This window comes from Pogoniulus pusillus, chromosome 2 (assembly GCF_015220805.1).
Source record: "Pogoniulus pusillus isolate bPogPus1 chromosome 2, bPogPus1.pri, whole genome shotgun sequence".
Classification (NCBI taxonomy): domain Eukaryota; kingdom Metazoa; phylum Chordata; class Aves; order Piciformes; family Lybiidae; genus Pogoniulus; species Pogoniulus pusillus.
In genome coordinates, this window is record NC_087265.1 from 36,836,150 (window position 1) to 36,858,533 (window position 22,384).

Consider the following 22,384-nt stretch of genomic DNA (forward strand, 5'->3'; position numbering starts at 1 on the left):
ATCGTGTACAGGCATTTAGAGCCTGTTCTTGGTTAACTCGAGGCAATGGAGCTTCCAGGCAAACAATAAGGCAGCAAGGCTGTATACTGCCAGAAACAGAGAGCAACAGCAGCAGCAGGTAACATGCACAAGTACAATGGCAGAGCACACATTGTGTTTACCAGTGTATCAACTTTTATCAATGTAGCTGAGACTAATGGGCCTTTGGACACAGAATAGCCAATTAGAATGACAGTTGGCCAAGCCTGACCATATTAGGTGAAGCCATAGGCTTGCTTTTCCTTGATTTGGGAAAAACATAGGCCTTGCACAAGGCAGGCACAAGCTAAGTGTGTGTACCTTGTTTACCACAAGTTGTAAACAAATCCAGGCAGGCCAGAGTTCTTAGAATCAGTGGCTCCAGCTCCAGGCTCCATGTCCTTCTTCCTGCAGTTGCTTCTCCTCAAAACATGGAGGAGGAAGAGCAGAAAAATACATCTGGGCAAGCCAGTACATGTATAAGCCTATTTCAGGCTATCAAGCCTACCAAAAGAGCTGCTCTGGGGTGACCTCATTGCTGTCTACAACTACCTGAAGGGAGTATGTAGCCAGGTGGAGGTCGGTCTCTTCTCCCAGACAATCAGTAACAGATCAAGGGGGCACAGTCTCAAGTTTTGCAAGGGAAGGTATAGGCTGGATGTTAGGAGGAAGTTCTTGCCAGAGAGAGTGATTTGCCATTGGAATGGGCTGCCCAGTGAGGTGGTGGAGTCACTGTCCCTGGAGATGTTCAAGAAAAAAGTCTCGATGGGGCACTTACTGTCATAGTCTAGTCGATTGGACAGGGCTGAGTAATAGGTTGGACTGGATGATCTTGGAGGTCTTTTCCAACCTGGTTGATTCTATGATTCTACCTCCTATACACTCTATAGTAGAAAGATTCCATAAATGCTATGAAAATTGAAGTACCTGGTAGCTTAGTGGCGAGTTCCTGAGTTCTAGCCTTTAACTGTCCTACATAAAACTGCATCAAGCTCAAGTACTCTTCTCTCCAACCCTCAGCTTATGTAGAAGAGTATGCTAAATAAACCACTTTTAATGATTTATTTTTTCCCAAAACATGGCTCAGAAGTACATGGAGAACAATCTCTACTTTCAGAAACATGCTAAAATGTGTTCCTACAGTGTTATTAAAAATATATGTAATAAATGAAGTGGAAAACCATTGAACCACTGAACCTTTTGCCACAAACCTTTCCACCTCCAAGAGAAGTTACCTTACATAGCCTCATTCAGCCAATCTCACTATTAATTTTAGTTTGATGGTTTTGTTAGCTTTTCCTTTAAAAAGGCAATTAATATAAACAGACACACGAACATTCAATTTTTGAAGTTGTCATCAGACTACATCATGAGAGCAGCACAACTACAGACAGTAATTCTACCCTTAGCCCACCCACTTACACTCAAAAATGTTGTTGCACATCATTAGAAGACTGCCAGCGGTCCTCAAGAACATGGAATGAATTGGGTGATGAGCCCTGGTGGAATACAGAGAAGTCTGTCCTAATCATTATTCTTTTGCTAAATACTGTCAGTGTGGTCCTGCTCTACAGGCAGAGTGTAAGAGGATTCATCTTCAATCTGTTTTTGAAAGCTTCTGTATCTGCTGTCTAGGTGACAGCTTACCCTGCTCTCAATTCAAGGAAGTATTTCAAACTGCTTTGTGTTCAACACACAAGACTCTAGCACTTTATAATTGGAAACCAGTGTCTGAACTCTTGGCCTTCCAGGCACACTGAAATAACACAGGGGACCAGCATTGCAGCACTTCACTTAGTAGCCTCTGATATAAGAAGGAATTAAGCAGAAGTCTCTCCTAATCACAGTCTGTTCACCTGAAAAGTCAGATAGGCATGCAGCCCCTGCTGTGCAACTTCAAAGACAAAGAGCTGAACTGTTTGCAACAAGCATTTCCTTCTTTCTACCTCCCACCCCCGAAACAGGGCACTAGCTCAGATAATCAGTAGAAGTAGTTGCACACAGCAGTTTTACACTCATAGAACCCAAGTTCCTAAACCAAAATGTTGCGGTTTCTTCTTCACTGACTTTATTACCAGAAAATACTTTGCATAGGTTTTGGCTCTCAAAGACTACAATGAAGCAATCTACTCAAAGACAGGAAAGAGAAGGAAGGGTTCTCAAATGTTTAGACAGGCATAAAACACAGCAGGGCAGAAGTCACAGGTGCAAGTTTGCCACGCTCAGTTGCAGCCTTCAGCATGTATTGTTCAGAAGGTCAACTTCTGAGATTACAGTTGTCTTCACTGACTTGTGAGGCCAACAATGGGGTACCAAAAAGATGATTTAAATATGTAGACTTAAACTACAGACATAACCATGTAAGATATACATACCCAGTTTTAGGGCAGAAGGAGTCACTTCAATCTCACCACCAATGGGCTGAAAGGCAGCCAGCTGAGCTGCTACCTCAGTCTCAAAGGAGTCTGGGCTATTTCTGTCTGTCAAGTCACCATTGGTACCATCAGTCTTGTGGTGAGTTTCTTGCTCTTCATAAACAGCAATCAGCTATCAAAACAAAAGATAACACTTTAAATATATAAAGTATTCCAAACCTCACTTTTTTTTTTTTGTACTCTAAATAAGTTTTAATTAAATAAATTTTTAAAACAACAACAACAAAAAAAAGTATTTCAGAACAGCCAACAATAAACATACACATTCAGGAAAGCATGAACATTTGTGTTTAAATGCACTGACTTCAATATGACTTAAGAATATGCTTCAGCAGTGCCCTGTGCTGACATGGTTTTCTCAGGGTTAGCAAGCTACCATTAGTGAGCATTTTGAATTGTTCCAAAACATTTAGGGTTGAATATGCTTAAAAACACAGAAAAGCACTCTTGGGAGTGGAGGGTACTATGATGTTGTAAAATTGTAGTGCTACCAACTGACATACATAATTATTATATTGCAAAGGCAAGACACATTTGGGACAGCAATAGAGTGCAGAGTTTCCCTGGCTGCCCAATCTATGCCTCTGTAAGAATGGAAGCTTCTTGGTCCAGCCTGGCACACATATGCATCTCCACCCACCATATTTCTATCATCTCCTCCCAGTCTCTCCTGAAAGCTTATACCAGACACACTACTTCTGAAAAACATCACTTGCTCACTGACTCTTCCACAGCTTCAGGCACACAGAGAGATTAAGCAATGACAGACTACATAATCTGCTGCCCAAACTCACATTGATGTAGACATCAAAATCATATATTAACAAACCCACCCACTCTATACAGAAGTATTTTATTTTTGCCTCAGCTAATCTGGCCTTTCACAAGGATCTTCCTTTCAGCCTCTACTAGTAACTGATCAGATAACATGCACACAGCTTCATCAACAATTGATTCAGACACATGTGGCTTGGTGTACATTGTGCTACAGTTCCAGGCAAACAGTGAATTGTGTTACAGTTCTGGGAAAACAAACAAAATTTATTAATTCCCAATGAATCTAAATAAATTAGAAGACACTGTTCTCAGCCAACAGCACACTTGACACCCTAGAAGCCTCTCCATGAGCAGAGGAGGTTACAGTTGTGGTTCAAGCACTTTTCCTGCCACGCTACCTGACATAGCATAGTTCTCTTGTCAGGCAATGACAAACACTTTGCATAATAAGCATTGTACACAACATCTTCATCTTAAGATGTTAATTTATTGCATTTTCTGAACTAATCATGAAAAGACCACAACAGACACAGCTGGTTAGGCAATGTCATCATATACACAAAGTCTGAAGGATTGATTTATTACTTTCTCTCTCTGTGTTATTTTAAGGTATGTATACACTCTCTCTATAAAAACATTAGCACATCAAATCTCCTCTGATATTTAAGAGAAGTGTCAACAGTTATATCCTAAGATAAATCCTATGTATACTGAAACAATGAGACAAACGTTTAAGGGAGCTTATATATTCATTTCTTCTTGTAGGCAAATAAAGAAAAGGGGGAGAGGAAAAAAAAAAGGTAAAGAAAAAGAATCCTGAAGTGCTTCTAAAGGAGAAGGTGACATTTTCAGGTCTTCCACTCATTTATAATTTGGTTGCTAGAGATGTGTCAGCTCATATTTACCAATGCGTATTTCAGCGACACACACACACCTCTTCAAACAATAAGGTAGAAACACTGCTCTTTTTCATATGGAGCCTGTCCCCTTTCCTCAGCCATACAACTAAGCTCTCACAGCATACAATTTGTCGGGTTTTGGGTTTGTTATTTGTCCAAAGCATACAGGAAAGATTGATTCCAATAACAAAGAAAACTCTTTGTATCTTACTGCTACATTACAGAGATACTGCCCAGGGGTTCACATTGCATTCCTCACCAGGTCACTTCTACGTCCCACAACTACATATAGCCACATAGACCACCTTAGAGACAGATACCAACAAATCACAGCATTTTACTCCAGTACCAAGAAAGAACAAAAATCCAAAACTTATGGTGTATTTAGTTTGTTTCTAAAGTGACTACTCATGTTGTCATTATCAAAGTCCATCATGACTCCAAAAGTTCTATAACTCCTGCCCACCAAAAGGTTTGTTTTCTCAACCTCGCTTCTGCTATGAAAAGTCAATTTCTAAAGAAGCTGTTACTCGTGAAAAAGAAATTTGAGATTATGCAGGACCGAGGCACTGAAAGCACTGTAGGTAACAGTAGGATATTAAATCCACTTGGGCATTTGCTCTATAGAATACAATAAATAAGATCAGTTGTGATCTGATGAGAATAAAGGAGTGAATTCCTGATCTGGACAAAGATGAGTTTCCTCATCATTTCACAGCTTAGCATGTTAAATGCTGTATTAGATTCTGACACTCTACCCTTACTGATGCAGGATGCTGCAAAAGCCAATGGTATGGATCGCCTGAAAAACTCAAACTGGTGGAAAAGACCAACAAGAACTGACAAATGGAAATAACTGCAGACTCAAAAGCCTCCAAAATGTGTAGCAGCAAAACCAAGGAAGGTAAACTAGGAGAATGCTGATGCTATACTTACTCTTTTTTTTTTAATGCATTCAAGTACTTTTCACTGGTGGCTAGCAGAGCCCAGAGCAGCACTCTGGCCCTGCACCACTGCTCTTGCAGGCTCAAGCACATGGTCGCCTCATTGCACGCTTGAGTTTCTAAGCGCTATACATCTTCCTTTCTTCCCTGAAGTTCAAATGGAAGTTTAACAGAAATTATAATATAAAATTAATTTAACAAACAAGGTCACAGACACTCTTCTGATAGCTGTAAGATGGGGTAGCTTACCTGCCAGGCAGCCCAGAAAGGCAAGCTGCATGGCAGCTACACCACCACCACAATCCCACTGGACTCTTGGGATTGGTCACATCCCTATTTCACCTTTTTGGGGGGATTCCAGCTGGCTGGGCCCTTTGGAATGCACAGGGGTGGCACAGCTGGCCCTGCTGTCTCCACTGGACTGCCACCTGCCCCCTCCGGTCACTGCTGCCAAGGGCTGGGCAGTTCTGTATGGGTGCCTTCAGCTCCATTAGGGCTGATAGCTTCAAATGTGATGGCGTGCAGAAGGTCTAGAATACTGCTGAACGACCTGATATACAGAGGAATTTGGCTCTGAGTACTTGTCAGAGGACCCAGTTTGCAGAGTCCGAGACCAAACAAAATTTTGACTGCAATAATAACTTTGTTGTGTCATTGCTGCATCAAGGATCCCTGAAGCACCTGCCCTAGTGCTGGGTGACACTTCTTGAGAGCAAACAGGTCACAAGGAAAGCCACTGCCTTAATAGCTGGTTAGAAGCGAGTTGGGTTCAGGCAAAATGACACACAGAAATCACAGCACCCCAAAGGGGCAACACCTCCAGGTCTTCACCTGTTTAATTACAGGGAAGCATTGTGAAAGGTTTAGTGATTGTATCAGCTACCACTCTCATCCACCTATCAAGAAGGTCCAATGGACAGGGATGGTGCCAACTCCTCTCCTTTCAATTCCCACAGCCATGTTAGGGGAAAAATCCACCACAACCCTCCTCCACTTCTGTACCCAGCACTCTGTTCCCAGGCAGGGCAGGGGTGCAAGGCAACAGTCTGGCAAACGGCTGCAAGATCTCTTCTGAGCTAAACCACATAGGCCTCACCTTCCTCTGAGACTGCTGGCATTCTTCAAGTGACTTCAGTGAAAAGCCCATAGTTCCCGATTTTAACAGGTTAAAAAATGCAAGGAAAATCTGTTTTTACACTACTGAATACACCATTAAGTAACATGACCAGAGTTAAAACTCATTTGGTTTAGGGAGTGTGGAAAGGAGATACTTCAGTACTGCATGTGGACATAGCAAAGATGCAATACCTTTCCTCACCAAGGGAACACACTTGTTCTACAAAATGTTTATTTGGGAGAGAGCTCCTCAGGATTGCAGGTGCAGGAGTATATTACCAGTAGCAATTTGAATTATAAATACACTGCTAATCAATCAGAACACTATAAACATCAGCCTTTCAAAAATGATGAACACAATTAAGGTTATGTAAATTATTCAAAAATAATTGTATTAATTCACTTTTTGTTTCCAGTGTGGAGCATTCTTTAATTGGAACAGAATGCCAGCCTCTTCTGATAAAAAAGAGCTTCGGGACACAATAAGAAATTCCCAATAAACACATAATGAAAACATCAACATTGTTTGCAACACTAGTCGATTCCTTACCAGCTTGATATCTATAAATATCAAGAGTTCAGTAGGTCAGTGAAATACCCTTTTTTTAAACACAACAAAATATTATTCTATTTGTAAACTGTAAACATTACACTGGTGCCCTGTTTTGGTTGTATACACCTGCTGTACTCAAGCATCTCCTTAATCCATAAAAGCCATCAGTATTTACTGTGGAAGATATCTACGTAGACCTCCATAGATAAAATAGTTCTAGGCCAGTGTTAGTGTAGTATCTATTAACAACATACCAGTAACCTAAACAACCAATAAATCACCAAAATTTAGCATTTCTCTGTCACTTTTTATTACTACCCTCCTCCCTGCTGATACTGACATAATCACAGTACAAGGTAGCAATAAAGAACAGTTCTATTTTACTAGCTTTTTTCGTTAATCAAAAGTAGCAAACTTATTACAAGGCAATACAGTAGAGCCAGGTTTGTTGTATGGTATCCTATGGTACAACTCTTGAAATAATTTACTGGCTTCTTGTGATGGTTTGGGTGTTCCCCACCCCCCCACACTTTAGAAATCACCCGGACTAGACTCATCCAGCTCTGGAAATATGAATGAAGCTTATATTTACAGCTTAGCACAACATACAAGCAGATATTTACAGTATATAGTTATATACAGAAATATACAAGACAAAGGGTAATACAGAAACACAACTCCCCTCCCAGAAATCTGAGTCCCCAGGAGGGGCTCTCGACCACTCCTGCACCTTCCCCCTACCCCTCTCAACCTTACCACAGTCCCAAGGAAGAATGGAGGTTCGGCCAGGGGGTTAGGAAGCAAAGTGGATTAGTCCCAAACGGAGGGTGAGGTTAGAGTAAGATGCAGCTCAGCCAGCAGCCCCAGTGAGAGTGATTATCTATGTTTCTATTTCTTGTTCCTATACATCTCAGCAAGCCTATGAGTGAAGCAGACATCACCACTGTTTTCCTTTCACAGCCTGTAATCTAGTTCTTCTCACCAAAACATTCTAGCCTGCTTCAAACTAGCACACTTCTCAATTGCACCACTTGAAGAGTAAAACGAGGTTATGTAAAAATTATATGGCTCCATTCACAAACATAAAGAGCAACATACATGCATTCGACTAAGACCAACCCCCGCTTGCAGAGAGGTGGGTAAATAACAACAGCAGATAATGGACATCACTGATCAAAAGGGACTCAGTACAAAGCAGCAGCATGTTTTACCACAGGGAGCTACTGGGCAGAAAACTGATGCAGTGTTTCATTTAAGAAGTCCCCACCAGACAAAGTGTCCTCCTGCCCCTGTTCCCACGGAAACAGTGCATTTACCAGGGGCACTCAACCCCTTCAAATCTAGTAGTGCTCCACTCCCTAAGCCCAAGCTGCAGCGGCTTTGTTGTCACTGCCTCTGCAGGCAGCTGCAGAACGGTGTTGGAGCACTTGGCTCCTAGGCAAGCACTACACCTCCCTGGGTACCAGGACGTTTACCATACACACAAGAAGCAGCAGAAAGAAATCCTTACGAATTAAAATTGCAACACTTGTTTCAGTGCTTGCTAATTAAGCTCAATTAAATACAGACAATTTCACAGAGTTTCAGAATTTCAAAGAACACCCTCACCTTTGAATAACACAGAAGAACTTTACAGATCTTTCTCCAAGGCACTTGTCTGTTAAATCAGAAACATCTGACGTTTCATTGCCCTTTGAACTGCTTTAAATAGAAGGTTTTATAATTATTTCTCTCTTCAAACTACACTTTTGACAAGTGGATTATTGTTAATAAGGTTAAAACCTGTATATTTTACTAGCTTTACTGTACTGAATTAGAAAATAGACACCACTATTTCCCTTCTGACCCCAAACACCAGGCATGTACATAGTGTACTATGGAAGAAACAGCAAAACAAAAGATCACTTGCAATTAGATTAATCAGCTTTCAATTACTGTCAGGATAAAACCACTGAGAGAAGTCCTCAGTCATAGCCTAGCATCAGCATGTGACTGAAAAGATGCAATTTTCAACATCAGGAGTGAGATACTCAAAATCACAGAAACTAATTAAATGCTCAACATGTATTAAATTTTTCATTCATTTAGGATGGAAACTTGTCCTCTTTTTTTTTTTTTCACATTTCAAGTTTCATTTACATTTTTATCTCACTATGGACAACAAAAGGTAGTAAAACCATCAGTTTCTTCCAGGCATGTTTGTTTCCTGTTCAGCTGTTCCCTGCCCATGACTTCATATGCTCACTGAAGAAAAAAAGCCTGTTTTTTATTTTAAACCAAATCTCTACTTCTGACAGTCAGTGCTCCTGTGGGAGTGATTATTAGTTAGTTATAAAAGGATGTGGCAAAAAAATTCTCACTTTTTTTTTGGTCAATTAGTAAAGACTTCTCACACAAAGCACTCGCATCTCAACAAAGAGCTGTCAGGAGGGGTGAGTGAAGAGCTTGGTGACTATTTCATCAAATTTTGTGACATAAGGAGAAAAGATGGATCAAGCTGCAGCAAAAATTATGCTCACCATGGCATCACATACATTACCTTGTTCTCTGATCCCTCAATTTGAGATCAGTAGGATTAATCTTGTATTTATCCCTGCATATACATAACAAAGAGATAGAAAGACACACAGTGTTTCTCTATGTGTCACACTGATAGCAGAACAAAGCAAAGTTCAAAATAAAAATCAAAAAACTTTCTAAAATAACAGAACTTTCAATTCTCCCCAGGTGTGTACACCTCCAACCAACCAGACACAGATGGAGAAAGACTGTGGTTGACAGCAGTCTAGGTATGAAAAAGGATTTTTCAAAAATTCTTTCTATTTTTCATATTTTTTCTCCTTTCTTTCAGCAAGGTTGTGTATTTCACCATTTCTTTACTCCAGCCATCTAGGACACTTGACCACTTGCACCAACACACATTAAAGACAAAGTTCCCTCTTTACTTAGAAACTTGCATTAGGCCATCTTAAGTTTAAAATCTGACACCTATTTTGAGGCTGCTGTAGCTTGATTTTCATGTTTCCTCAAGGGCTAGTTTCTACTACAACTTGCTAGATCAATGGCAAGTCAGCTCAGAGAACTAAACGAGGAAGAAAAGCAACTTTCCATCTGCTGGCTAATTCAGCTCTGTGAACCACACAAAGCAAATTTCTGTCAGCAGATCACCGAGTTAACATCTCCTTAATCTGTAATCTTGTGGTAGTGATGCATCTCTGCCTCCTTTAACAAAAGCGGATCGATGCCTGTGCCTGTTTCCATCACAGCACACTAGAGTGCTGTGCACAGACAGGTCGTGAAATATGAACACAAAAGCAGGAAGGGAGGCTGTAGGCAGGTGGGGGTTGGCCTCTTCTCCCAGGCAACCAGCAATAGAACAAGGGGACACAGTCTCAAGTTGTGCCAGGGAAAGTATAGGCTGGATGTTAGGAGGAAGTTCTTGCCAGAGAGAGTGATTGGCATTGGAATGGGCTGCCCAGGGAGGTGGTGGAGTCACCATCCCTGGAGGTGTTCAAGGAAAGCCTGGATGAGGCACTTAGTGCCATGGTCTAGTTGACTGGATAGGGCTGGGTGCTAGGTTGGACTGGGTGATCTTGGAGGTTTCTTCTGACCTCAATGATTCTATGTCCTGAAATCTGAACACAAAAGCAGCAACATTTCTGTAATTCTCTCAAGGAGTTAATGTTCCTAAAGGAAATTCTTCTGTGGGCACAAGTAATTCTTTTAACTTACGCCTGCAAGGGGACAAGAACATTTTAGATCGAGGCAAGAAGACTGAAAGTGTACTACATATTAAACAAAAAAAAAAAATAAATCATAAAGCCACTGTTTAAGCTGTCTCAGAACTCCACAAATTCATTACTGTGAAAACAGATTTTATATATTACTTATGAAAGACTCCAGTTCAAATACTTAAAAGATGAAAGGCTGCTAAGAGTGCAACATAATTGGGGGCTCTAAAAAATGGACGACAGTGTTATTTAATTTTTCAATTTAAAACTTTCCTGGAGCTCTACAGCCTCTCAATGTTTTTTCAAGGTATTCTGCTGGTATGTACTGATAAGTATTTGAAATGCTATTCTTGCATAGTAGTTTGCCTTGGAATTCCTCTAACTTAAAATAAAGGCTGTCAAGGCAGAACACCAATACACACAGCATATGGCAGCCTTCCTTCACACCTACATATGAAAACAAATTACAGATACATGCTGGTGGTGATTAGCTCATCTTGTTTACCTACATGCCAAAACTACATACACCAAAGAATCTTTACAAAGACCACCTCACACTTTGCCTACTCTTAAAGTTGTTTTGGTACTGCCAAAAGTAGCCAAGAACAGAATCCTACTGCACACAGTACAAACACTGGTAGGCTCTGCACTCATAACATTTCAAGGATATAAGGAAAATAAAACATAGGACATAAAGCAGTATGCCTAGAAAAGAGAGACCAGCCACAGCCCAAATCCCAGCTTTTTCTGGGAGAAAGGAATGGAGCTACCAGTGAGGGGGAGGGAGTGTATCCTTAGCCTAGTAATAGTGCAGTTGCTCCTGCACAAACCAAGGGACAGAGAAGGGGACAAAAGGAGCAACTGAGGGTGCAATACAAGGCCAGGACTGGCACAGTCTTGCATACTTTAGTTGAGTCTAAAAGCACAGGGCCACTGGAGGTCCTCAATGCTGCCAAATGCTTCAAATGATTGTATGTAACCATAAACAGGCATTATGGCAAGCAATGAGACTTTAAATGGTAATCTTCTTCATAAGCCAAGATTGTTCCAATGATCCCTACATCATTAAAAACTGTTCAAACAGTGATGTATCAATTGTTTCCAGTCTTTGCATCTCAAGCAGCAGATCTGCTTCCCAAGAAATTCAGAGTTCTTCTTCTTGCTCATCACTTACTACATCTAAATGAGAATTAATCAGAGACAGCAGTACGTAAAGAAAGGACTGCATGTTAAGCCCTCTGGAGCTCCTTCCCCAGTCCTCCTGCTGTGCCTGTGCTGTAGCACTTTGTCCCAGGTTGGGAACTATAGGGGACTAGATGACTGCTATTCAATCCCATAATTCTGCTATCTCTTTACAAACTCACTCAGGGCCAGCTTGCTCTCCTTTCCTCCTCCTCCTGCCCTGTGTCAAACGGGAGCCGCTTTATTGGGACAGACATGTAAGGAGTAGGCCTGTTTTGGGGCCTCCAGAGGCTTGTGTTTAGGCCTCTTGGATGGCAGAGGCATGGGGGGGGCAATACTGGAGAATTCGGGATTCTAGATTTAGTTTTGGGCTGGGGAAAAATTCAAGGGGGTTCACCATGGATACTCTATCTGTTCTGTAATTTCTTTTCTAATTCTCTCCAAATACAGACTCATAGAATCAACCAGGTTGGAAGAGACCTCTAAGATCATCCAGTCCAACCTAGCACCCAGCCCTAGCCAGTCAACTAGACCATGGCACTAAGTGCCTCAGCCAGGCTTTGCTTGAACACCTCCAGGGACGGTGACTCCACCACCTCCCTGGGCAGCCCATTCCAATGCCAATCACTCTCTCTGTGAACAACTTCCTCCTAACATCCAGCCTAGACCTTCCCTGGCACAACTTGAGGCTGTGTCCCCTTGTTCTGTTGCTGGTTGTCTGGGAGAAGAGACCAACCCTCACCTGGCTACTACCTCCCTTCAGGTAGTTGTAGACAGCAATGAGGTCACCCCTGAGCCTCCTCTCTTCTCCAGGCTAAACAACCCCAGCTCCCTCAGCCTCTCCTCGCAGGGTTTGTGTTCCAGACCCCTCACCAGCTTTGTCATGCTTGTCTGGACATATTCCAGCACCTCAACATCTCTCTTGAATTGAGTAGCCCAGAACTTGATTCAGTACTCAAGGTGTGGCCTGACCAATGCTGAGTACTGGGGAAGAATTTTTCCTCCAATTCATTTGAGAGCTCAATTTCTGTCAGCAATGTTTAAAAACCCATGACACACCCAATGGGGCTCCTGTTTGCTAAAGAACTATGCTGACTGGGATTGCTTGAATTTACTAGATTTGTAGTTGCTGACATCACACCCACAGGAATGGGCTCAAACTCTCCCCTACTGCTGGGAGATGAAATTTTTGGACCATTTTGTTACCACAAGTCTGGCATAACTCATTCTTGTCACTGAACCCAAGTAACTAGCTAAATCTATGAATGCAAGTTTCCAGATTTAGTTCTAAGAGTTTCTATACAGCCTGCTCTGCAATTTCTCTCGTGGTTTTCAGTGTGGGTAAGTTTTCCAGCTGCTGTTGTGGGAAGGTCCTCAATTATTCTCCAAAGAATTAAAAACCCCTCTGTATTAAGAAATCATACCCAAGAAACCCCTTCTGTGCATTCTTTTCAGAAAGTCTAGCTGTTGTTTCCATGGGTGGGATCAAATCAAAAGACATCTTTATCTTCTTGCTATTTCCCTGCAGCTGAATTGGCAGGTTCAGAGGTTGACTTTTTTTTCTTTCTTGTCTTTTATTCTTATTATTAAAAAAAAAAGGTCATAGCAAAAAAAAATCATCTACCTGATTGATGAGATGTTACATATTAGTTCTTCCCGTCCAACCTACTCCTTTGTGGGCACACGTGACTGTACTTCAAACAATGCAGCTGATTGGGTACTTAACGTTGATATTTGTGGCAAAGTTTGATGAGCCCTTCAAGCATGACTGAGATGTAATTTTTTAAGCCACTTAGTAAATACTTGAGAGCTGTTATGGAGATCCACAGTAACAATACAGACTTTCCTTGAGGGTTGACTAAGGGTAGCTTCCCTGGCAGATATAAATGCTAGTGCTAAAATGTCAAGGATTTATAATTATGATGGTGGATGAGTAAAACACATAAAACAAGCCTTATTAGGGTTGATTGAAGTAAATATACCAAAGGACATTCCTCTTTTCTACTGTAAAAGGTTCATGTTCAATGCTGTTTGTAGCCTGTCACACTCATTATGTTTTCATGTGAAATAGCTTCTGAGTTTTGCTAGATAATGAATGCCCTTTGTTTTTATTCTTCATTCATCCATGAGAAAAAAAGAAAAGAACAAACCTCACAAAAAACAAATAGAAGGAAGACTGCAAAATACTAGAGTGATTACTTCCTTTCTGTTTACCTTGAAACTGAGTACTTTCTCCTACATGGACTTTACAGAAGATGAGCTGGTTTTGAGATTTCATTTAAAACAGCCCTACAAAAATGTAGATACTAATACAAAGACTGCAATAATTACTAGAACCACGCTTGTCAAAGGCACTTACTGTAATGAGTCATAGAAAAGGGAAAATTGGCTGTGCCTTAGTTTAGAAATGAGACAGTTTATCCATAGAAATGAACGTAACACTAGTTACCATGTTGTGAGAAAGCATTAATATTTACTTTCCTAAAGGAATTACAGTAATTCCATTAATTACCTTACCTTAAAATAGTGTTTTAGTGCTGAAGTACCAACTTACTTCAACCTTTCTATGTAGCACACAATAAAACAAGCCAGTAACAACACAAACCACACTTGACAGAGCGAGCATCTCTTTTTGAATAGAGAACCCACAGTCACACCATATATTTCAAGCCACAAATCACGAAGTAAGGCAAGGAAGTGGGAACCCAGATAAGGAGAGCTCAAACTGCTCCTATACCCACTCATACTTTAGCAGGTACCTTGCTTGCTATTCAGCAGACCCTTCCAGCACACTGCGTTGACCTTTTTACTCCCACCTTCTCACCCTTGTCTAGACGCTTTTGAAGCCCTGGAAAAGCTGATGGATTGTAAAAATCCAGCTTTTTGGGCTGTCCTGAGTAAAGGCACAAATGTTTAAGTGGACTGCTGCTGGGCATTTAGTTACAGACAAAGCTGCAAGAAAACACTGAGCAGTTTATGAACTGTCAAACTTCTTTGCAGATGAGGCTTGTCTCCCATATTCCTATTAACTCTGATCACTATGATGCAATTTAAGGTGACTTTGTATGAAAGCTGCAGAAGCTGACAGGGAAGCAAGAGAGAGGCTGCTCACTGCTGACTTTCCCCATTCCAGTCACATAAAATCTGAATACAGGAGCTAAACAAGGCTGAAAGGGAGTTTGGACCACATTATTTAGGGAGCCTATCGGCATTTCTCCAGACTGCTCTGCTTCTTTCCTTAGCTACAAACCCCCTAAGGAAATATTTGGCTTCAGTGCACTCTCAGATGTACTTACAGTACCAACAATTTTCAGTTCTCTTTTTTTTAATCCAAGGTATCTTAACCTTCAAATTATGTAGTGATATGAAAATCTACAGAAATTTACACCAAAGGAAATTATGGTGAAGTTCTTAGGAATTTGCATGGCTTTTCCTGCTCTAGGCAACCATTTATGACGTTAAAAAGCACTTTGTATTTCTAAATCAACACTTCAACTTTCATATCTTTTCAAGATTATAGTCTGCCAAGCAGAACCCACAGAACACATTAGGTTGGACAGGACCTCTGGAAGCCACAGGTTCAGTCCCTTGCTCAAAGCAGGGCCACAACAGTACACAATTTTAAAGCTGGTGTAGGTTGCTCCGAGCCCAACCCAGTTTTGTGCATCTTCAAAGATGAAGACTTCACAAGTGTCTTATTAGAGTCTTTGTTATAACCATTAACTCTAGGCTTCTCATTGAGGCCTTTCAAGCAGGCTCCTGTATCTAATAGAAGAGTACAATTGTTGACAGCAGCTAAGATCACAGGATCACAGGATATTAGGGGTTGGAAGGGACCCAAGGAGATCTTTGAGTCAAACCCCCCTGCCAGAGCAGGACAATACTATCTAACACAGATCACAGAGGAACACATCCAGACAGGAATTGAAAGTCTCTGGAGAAGGAGACTCCACAACCTCTCTGGGAAGTAAAGAAGTTCTCCCTTGTGTTGAGGTGGAACCTCTTTTGCTGCAATTTACACCCATTGCTCCTGGTCCTATCACAGGGAGCAAGTGAGCAGAGCCTGCCCCCGCCCCCCCTCCTGGCCAGCCTCAGATACTCAGAAACGTTTATCAAATCCCCTCTAAGTCTTCTCTTCTCCAGACAAAAAGCCCCAGGTCCCTCAGCCTCTCCTCATAAGCCATGCCCTCCAGTCCCCTAATCATCCTCATTGCCCTCTGCTGGACACTGTCCAGCAGATCCCTGTCCCTCTTCAACTGGGGAGCCCCAAACTGAGCACAGTATTCAAGATGAGGTCACACCAGGGCAGAGTAGAGGAGGAGAAGAACCTCCCTTGATCTGCTGGACACACTCCTCCTAATACACCCCAGGATCCCATTGGCCTTCTTGGCCACAAGGGCACATTGCTGTGCCATGGTTAACTTGTTATCCACCAGGACCCCCAGGTCCCTTCCCACAGGACTGCTCTCCAGCAGATCACCTCCCAGCCTGTACTGGTGCAGTTTATTACTCCTGCCCAGATGCAGGACTCTGCACTTGTCCTTGTTGAACTTCATCTGTCTCCTCTATGCCCAGCTCTCCACTCTGTCCAGGTCTCTCTGGGTGGCCACACAGCCTTCAGCTGTATCAGCCAAGCCTCCCAGCTTGGTGTTGTCAGCAAACTTGTTGAGCAGACACTCTGTGCCCTTCTCAATGTCACTGATGAAGATGTTGAACAGGACTGGCCCCAGCACTGATCCCTGGGACACACTACTAGTCACAGGTCTCCAGCTGGACTTGGCACCATTGATCACCACCCTCTGAACTCTATCTTGCAACCAGTTCCTAACCCACCTCACTGTCTGCTCTTCCATCCCACACTTCCTCAGCTTGCTCACTAAAATGTCATGGGAGATGGTGTCAAAGGCCTTGCTAAGGTCAAGGTAGACTACATCCACTGGTTTCCCTGAGTCTACCCATTCAGTTATGGCATCATAAAATGCTACCGGGTTAGTTAAATCCACGCTGACTACTCTTGATACCCTTGTTCTCTTCCAAGTGCCTGGAGATGCCCTCAACAGAAGCCCTCCAACAACAGATCTTCCTTATCCTGGGAAGTTCACTCAATAACTGTTCAGTTCCTTATCATGCTGACCACCCTGTGCTGAGTTTGCTCCAAGTGTGTCAATATCTTTCTTTCACAAAGGAGACCAAAATCACACACAAGAGTCTAGTCATGGCCTCAAAAATTCCAAAAACAGGGTTAGCAGGAATGTAGCTGTCAAGTCAAGGAAAGTGACTTGATGGCTATACTCCTGCCAACTACCTGAATGTGCATTTAGCCTTCTGAGCTATACAGCCAAGACAAATCCAGACTGACTTTTGTCAAGTTGGTTGTTTTGTCTTCCCCAACCCCCACCAACTTCACGGTATGCATCATGTGCAAAACTAAGTTTTTGCTTTGGCCACAATTACTCAACAACAGTCTAGGAATTAGCTGTCTGTTTTAAAATGGCTTTGATCTTTTTGGAAGACATTATAGGATGGGGAAATGGAACTTTGGAAGTTAAAAAAAAAAAAAGGCAATACAAAAAAATACTGGAATTGTAAAACCCATCAAAAAGTGTAAAACCATCTGTACAGCATAACACACACAGCAACTTTCATTAGTACAGACAGGCTTGATAAATCTTGGGATGTTGCCACACGTCATACAGTTCTCACATTGTGTTTCTGTCTGTGCAGAAAAACATTTCAGTATTTACAACTGCCAAGAGTCCTATTCTTACTGATGCCTAGCTAAGTGAGACTGCATTATTTGCCCTGTCTCTGACAGTTTATATGTCAGGCTCTAGAAAGGCAAAAGTAAGCTTACAAAACTGGCTGTCACCTTGATGAGGAAAGGTCTGTCCCTAATGATAAACTAATTCCACCAGTCTCTACTAGCTTGTTATTATTTCTGTCAATAAATAGTATTCCTAAGGGGTTTCTAGTGCAGTATAATAATGCACACACACACTTTGGGGGAAAAAAAAAACAACAAAAAAACAGAAAACAAAGACCTTTTGCCTTTCACACACTGACTCAATTTTGAGAAGAGTCATGACCTTATATGCTTCAGCTGCAGAAGTCATACGACCTTGACCTCAAGCAACCACGTCCCTAAAGAAAGCTTCCAAATTTCACATTCCTTTCATGCACAAAATTTGAGACAGAGAAGAACAGAAGAGGAGGGGAAAGGAGAGAAATTTAGCAGAAATTAAATGGCAATGTCACCAAAATCCTCAGGACGTATTTAGTAACTGGCTAGTTCACATGGCTCATTAACAGCAGACTACCAAGTCAATCACTGTCACTCATATAAGAACTGTGCTTTGCTGGAGGTTGTTTATTTTGGTTTTGTCTTTTTTAAAGCAAACCAGTTAAAGGAGTCTACAAGTAAAGAAGAAACCTATAAAGTTCTGTTCTCTCAGAAGATCAGTAACATGCAGAATTGTGAAACTTTAAAAGAAGTGTGGTGGTTCCAAACACTGCAGTACCAGAAATATACATTCCCAAATGAACTACCAGAACAGAAGGACTAGAAAAAAATATTTTGACTTGACATCTTAATGCAACATTCCTGTGAAAACAATGAAACTAAAAGTAAAATTTTCAGAGATAGTCACAGCTCTGGCAGTAACAAAAAACCCTTCACTGACAATTACTCATTTCAGCAATCAGTTCGTAACAGACATCCTACTGCTGCCTTGCTCATTATACTCCTTAGAAGAATGATCTTCATGTTATAAATTTCACTCATTTTTTTACCCTAGCATTAGCTGCCCACAGCACAATTTATTTTATAGTTAACTGTCTTGATTTCTTAGTAAAGAAATGTTGACATCATGTTCAAGATCCACAGTAAAACTGAACACACTATTTTAAGATGTTCTGAGTTCAGCTTTCGGAATACAACCGAGAAAAAGGTATTTGCAAGGTTAGCAGCAGCTGTGTTATGCTTCCTCTGGACAAGGATGCGTTTGCAAGCAAACAGGATCTTACTATACTATATACCTTCTACACTCTTTGCATTGGCACTTGCTAACCAAGTACAAACTCATCTTATTAAAACAGAATACCATTCAAAAATCCCTACAACACTAGGGATGGTCTTGCCCTTTCACAACACTATAGGATCCAAAAAAATAGAACCAGGTATATTTTCTGTGATATTTTAATTGCTCATTAGATGGATTTTGACATGATCCTCATTTTCAAGGCTGAATTTCAACGGCCTATTAAGTACAGTGCTCAACATTTACTTGCTGCTGAGTCTTGTAACATTTAGCTATAAGACTGTGGACTGCAAGCGCAACCTCTGAACAGTGATTAAAATTATCTTAACATTTCAGGAGATGATTTTCTGTAAGAAAAGTACTGAAAGAAAAGTAAGTCCTTCTGTTGTATTGGATATATACAAAATTACTGAGCATGGTTTCCTACCTACACTATTTAAACTTTAAAAAAAATATAGTAGATAATAAAACCCACTGAAGAATAGATATAACCAAGGAGTTGAAATCAATCAGCAGACTCCTATCTCTCTAAAATACTGTTTTCATGTGATCTGAGGCTTTATTTTTTGAAAATAAATAAACAAACCTTCATGCTTAGGACATAGTCTAAATTTAAAGTAGGTTGATTTTTCTGCAAAACAGTGATATGTCTCAGGAATAAATTACTTCAGACCATTCAGATCATTACTCAGAAATTTCAAATGTGATTTTGCAGTGGAACATGTTCATCCATTTTCCACTCCTCATTACAAATTATAAAGGGACCAATTCATAAAGCAAAGCATTTTTTTTATTAAAAAGAGACAAAATTAATAATATGCCAGGTTCCACTTTAAAAAGCAGGCTAAACTACTCAATAAATAACGCAATGGAAAAGGAGTAAAATACTTACAGCTAACGGAAACTTCTCTCCACATGTTTCACTTGTCATAAATCTTCAAATACCTTGACTATCACTAAGAATCTAGTGATACCAGGTATTTCATCTTTCTCCTGAAAAATTAACATGCCTATTCCTTGACCTAATCCACTGAGGTCTCACCAGACCCTGTAAAAGGGAATTCATGTTTCCCTGGCTTTACTACTAGTACTTGAATATATTCACAGTAGAACAATGTTTGCTGCCTTCACTGCCACATCACCTCCTTGCTTGATGCTATTCTAACAGTTTGAAGCACTCTTGCTTCCCTGAATCAGCTCCTCCACATGTAGGGTTTTCTTTCTTCCCTGGCTACACCACATTGAGCATTCAGTCCCCTCCAGGTAAGCCTCTCTTTCATAATGGCCCAGTGCCCTTTCAGCGCTCCTAGGTTTTACAAAACCCAAGAAAGAAAAATAAAAATAAAAATCCATAAAGGAGAAAATCCAGAAGGTAACAAATGTATTCATGCTGCCTTGAATCCTTATCTTCCAGTCAAATTACTTTTTTTTCCAAGAGACTAAGAGTGTTTTTTCACACTTAACTGAAATCAAGTCTCAGTGGTTCCTACACAGTTTGAGTGTTTTATTAGTAATTCATCACCCCCACACACACACTGCAGAACTTGACACTGGCCTCCAGGAAGGTCTCCAAAACCAACTTCACTCCTGATGTGACTGAGCACTCAAACTACTTTAAAAACAAACAAAACCAAATCTAAACAAGCCAAACCAACAACAACACCACCCCAATGCTGGACTCCGCAGCAATGAATGAGAGCCACAGATAGTGAACCCAAGGATGCCCACTATCCACCTTGATACTAATTGAAGAGATGCTGAGGAGCCAAAAAAAATGCCACTCCCTTCTCTCACAGTTTTAACTTTAATCTAAGAGTTAAATCAGAGCACCACACTGAGGCTCAAACTTAAGCCTAAAGGCCAGGCTCAGTTTTGCCATTCTTACTGAGATCTCTGTAGATTAACACCCACAACACACCAGGATGACACATCAGGCCTGCTTCTAAGGTGAATGCTCAGAAGTGCTCCCTCCAGGTGTACTCTGCACAGAGATTCAGAGATTACAGAAAAGATGAGGAACAGAAAATGACAGAAGTTCATCTGCCCTGCAGAGACGTTAAGGGGTAGAGAACAATCTGCCAAATATCTACTGAACATTATATCAAAACATAAGTAATTGACCATTGTGGGTGGATAAAAGATTGGATTTCACCTTTTTTTTTCCTTCAGGGTTGCATTTTAAATAAGTTAGGCCAACACAAGTCAAACACAAAGAGGCTTTTTATGTGACAAGTGGTGTGCATTCGAAACAGCAGCTCCAGTTAAACTTAGGGACAAAAATTATTTTCACTCATTGCCTTTTCTTATTCATGCTCTTTGAGTTAACTCATCAAAATATATAGTTCTGAACCAAAAAGAAGTTTGCAGAGCTGTGCTTCCAGTCTGCAGATCCTTCCCTATGTCAATAGTCTAGTAGTAACTAATTTGTCCTTGGCCTCTTCACCTTCAGGACTCTAGTACAGAAGAGAGGCAAGAAAGGCAGCTCCATCCTCTTCCCTGGGCTCCAGTCCAAAGTCACTACAATAATGACTAGAAAGCTTCTCCTGGCTTGCAGCTACTTCTCTCCTTCAATGCTTTCACAGTCTAAGAGCTTTGCTGGGTCACTAAAAGCTGCAGTCATTAGACACTGTATTGCACTCCACTAGGATTAGAATAGTTTATACTAATCATTTCTGATCTACTTCTCATCTGCAACTTGGCAGTACGGAGAGAGATAAATTGCTGCGTAATCTGTAAAGTAATGTACATTGGACTAAAAAAAGTAACAGGAATCCACAGCCAGTTCCTATCCTCCACAGGGTTGCTCACAAGTAGCATGTTCCTGTGAAACATTTCAAGGAAACTATCTAAGAGGAGAGAGCCTAGAGCTAACCGCACGGAGTTAGACCTTCCTGACGTTACAACGTGATGAGCTTCTGACAGCTGTAGCCACCACATCTTGGCAAAGAGTGTATTCTCATTTCAGTTTATCTAGGCCATTCAATTCAACAATAAGCTCATTCAAAATGAAAAATCAGCTGAGAACTGAAAAGCAGGGGAGCTTACTATTCTTACTGCCTCTGAATAAAAACTAAATACAAGAGCTGAGCACTACTGGCTTCAATGTCTCCTGGTATCATCTACTTTATCAGCTGCATATTCTATTATCTTGCATATTCTATTATATTGCATCATCTGCAAACTGCTTCTGTTCAATACATCAGCTTTAAATGCAAAACTTTCCAACACACATCCAAAATGTTTCCCGTTTTTACACTGAAATTCATTTTAGTTCTCTGCAGCTTTAATCAAAGTTCAATTACTAAAACTAGCTTGACATAAGCCACGAAGACGAAATTAATATTCCACTAAATAGGAACTGTCACTCAGCATTTCCTAAGCTAAATGTAAAAATTAAGACCCTGAATAAATGTATGCTAAGTATCATTGCATAAATATGCATATAATGCATTTTCCTCTTTTATAAAAAGTGTTACATTTAGTATAAAGACACTTAATTGCACATCAACACTTTAGTGATCCATTGCTGAAAACCAATGATTCTTTCAAATAAACACAGAAATCCTTTTAATTCAAATCCAATTACTTCCAATGTATTTTTGTTTATTTTTATCAATCAGACTTCAGACAGTTAACTCTCTGGTTAGGGAATGGGATGCGAGGACTTAATCCCACTAACTACTAAAGCACCT

At 40.8% G+C, this 22,384-nt stretch overlaps 1 protein-coding gene across 4 annotated transcripts in view; it reads right to left on the minus strand.

Annotated features, from left to right (window-relative positions):
• PARD3B (par-3 family cell polarity regulator beta) overlaps positions 1 to 22,384 on the minus strand; it is a 474,018-nt gene that overhangs the window by 325,748 nt on the left and 125,886 nt on the right. For all 4 annotated transcript variants that reach the window (XM_064161234.1, XM_064161224.1, XM_064161216.1 and 1 more), the window contains exon 3: positions 2,394 to 2,565. In XM_064161234.1, the coding sequence (XP_064017304.1) occupies positions 2,394 to 2,565 (172 nt within the window). The remainder of the gene's footprint in view (positions 1 to 2,393; positions 2,566 to 22,384) is intronic.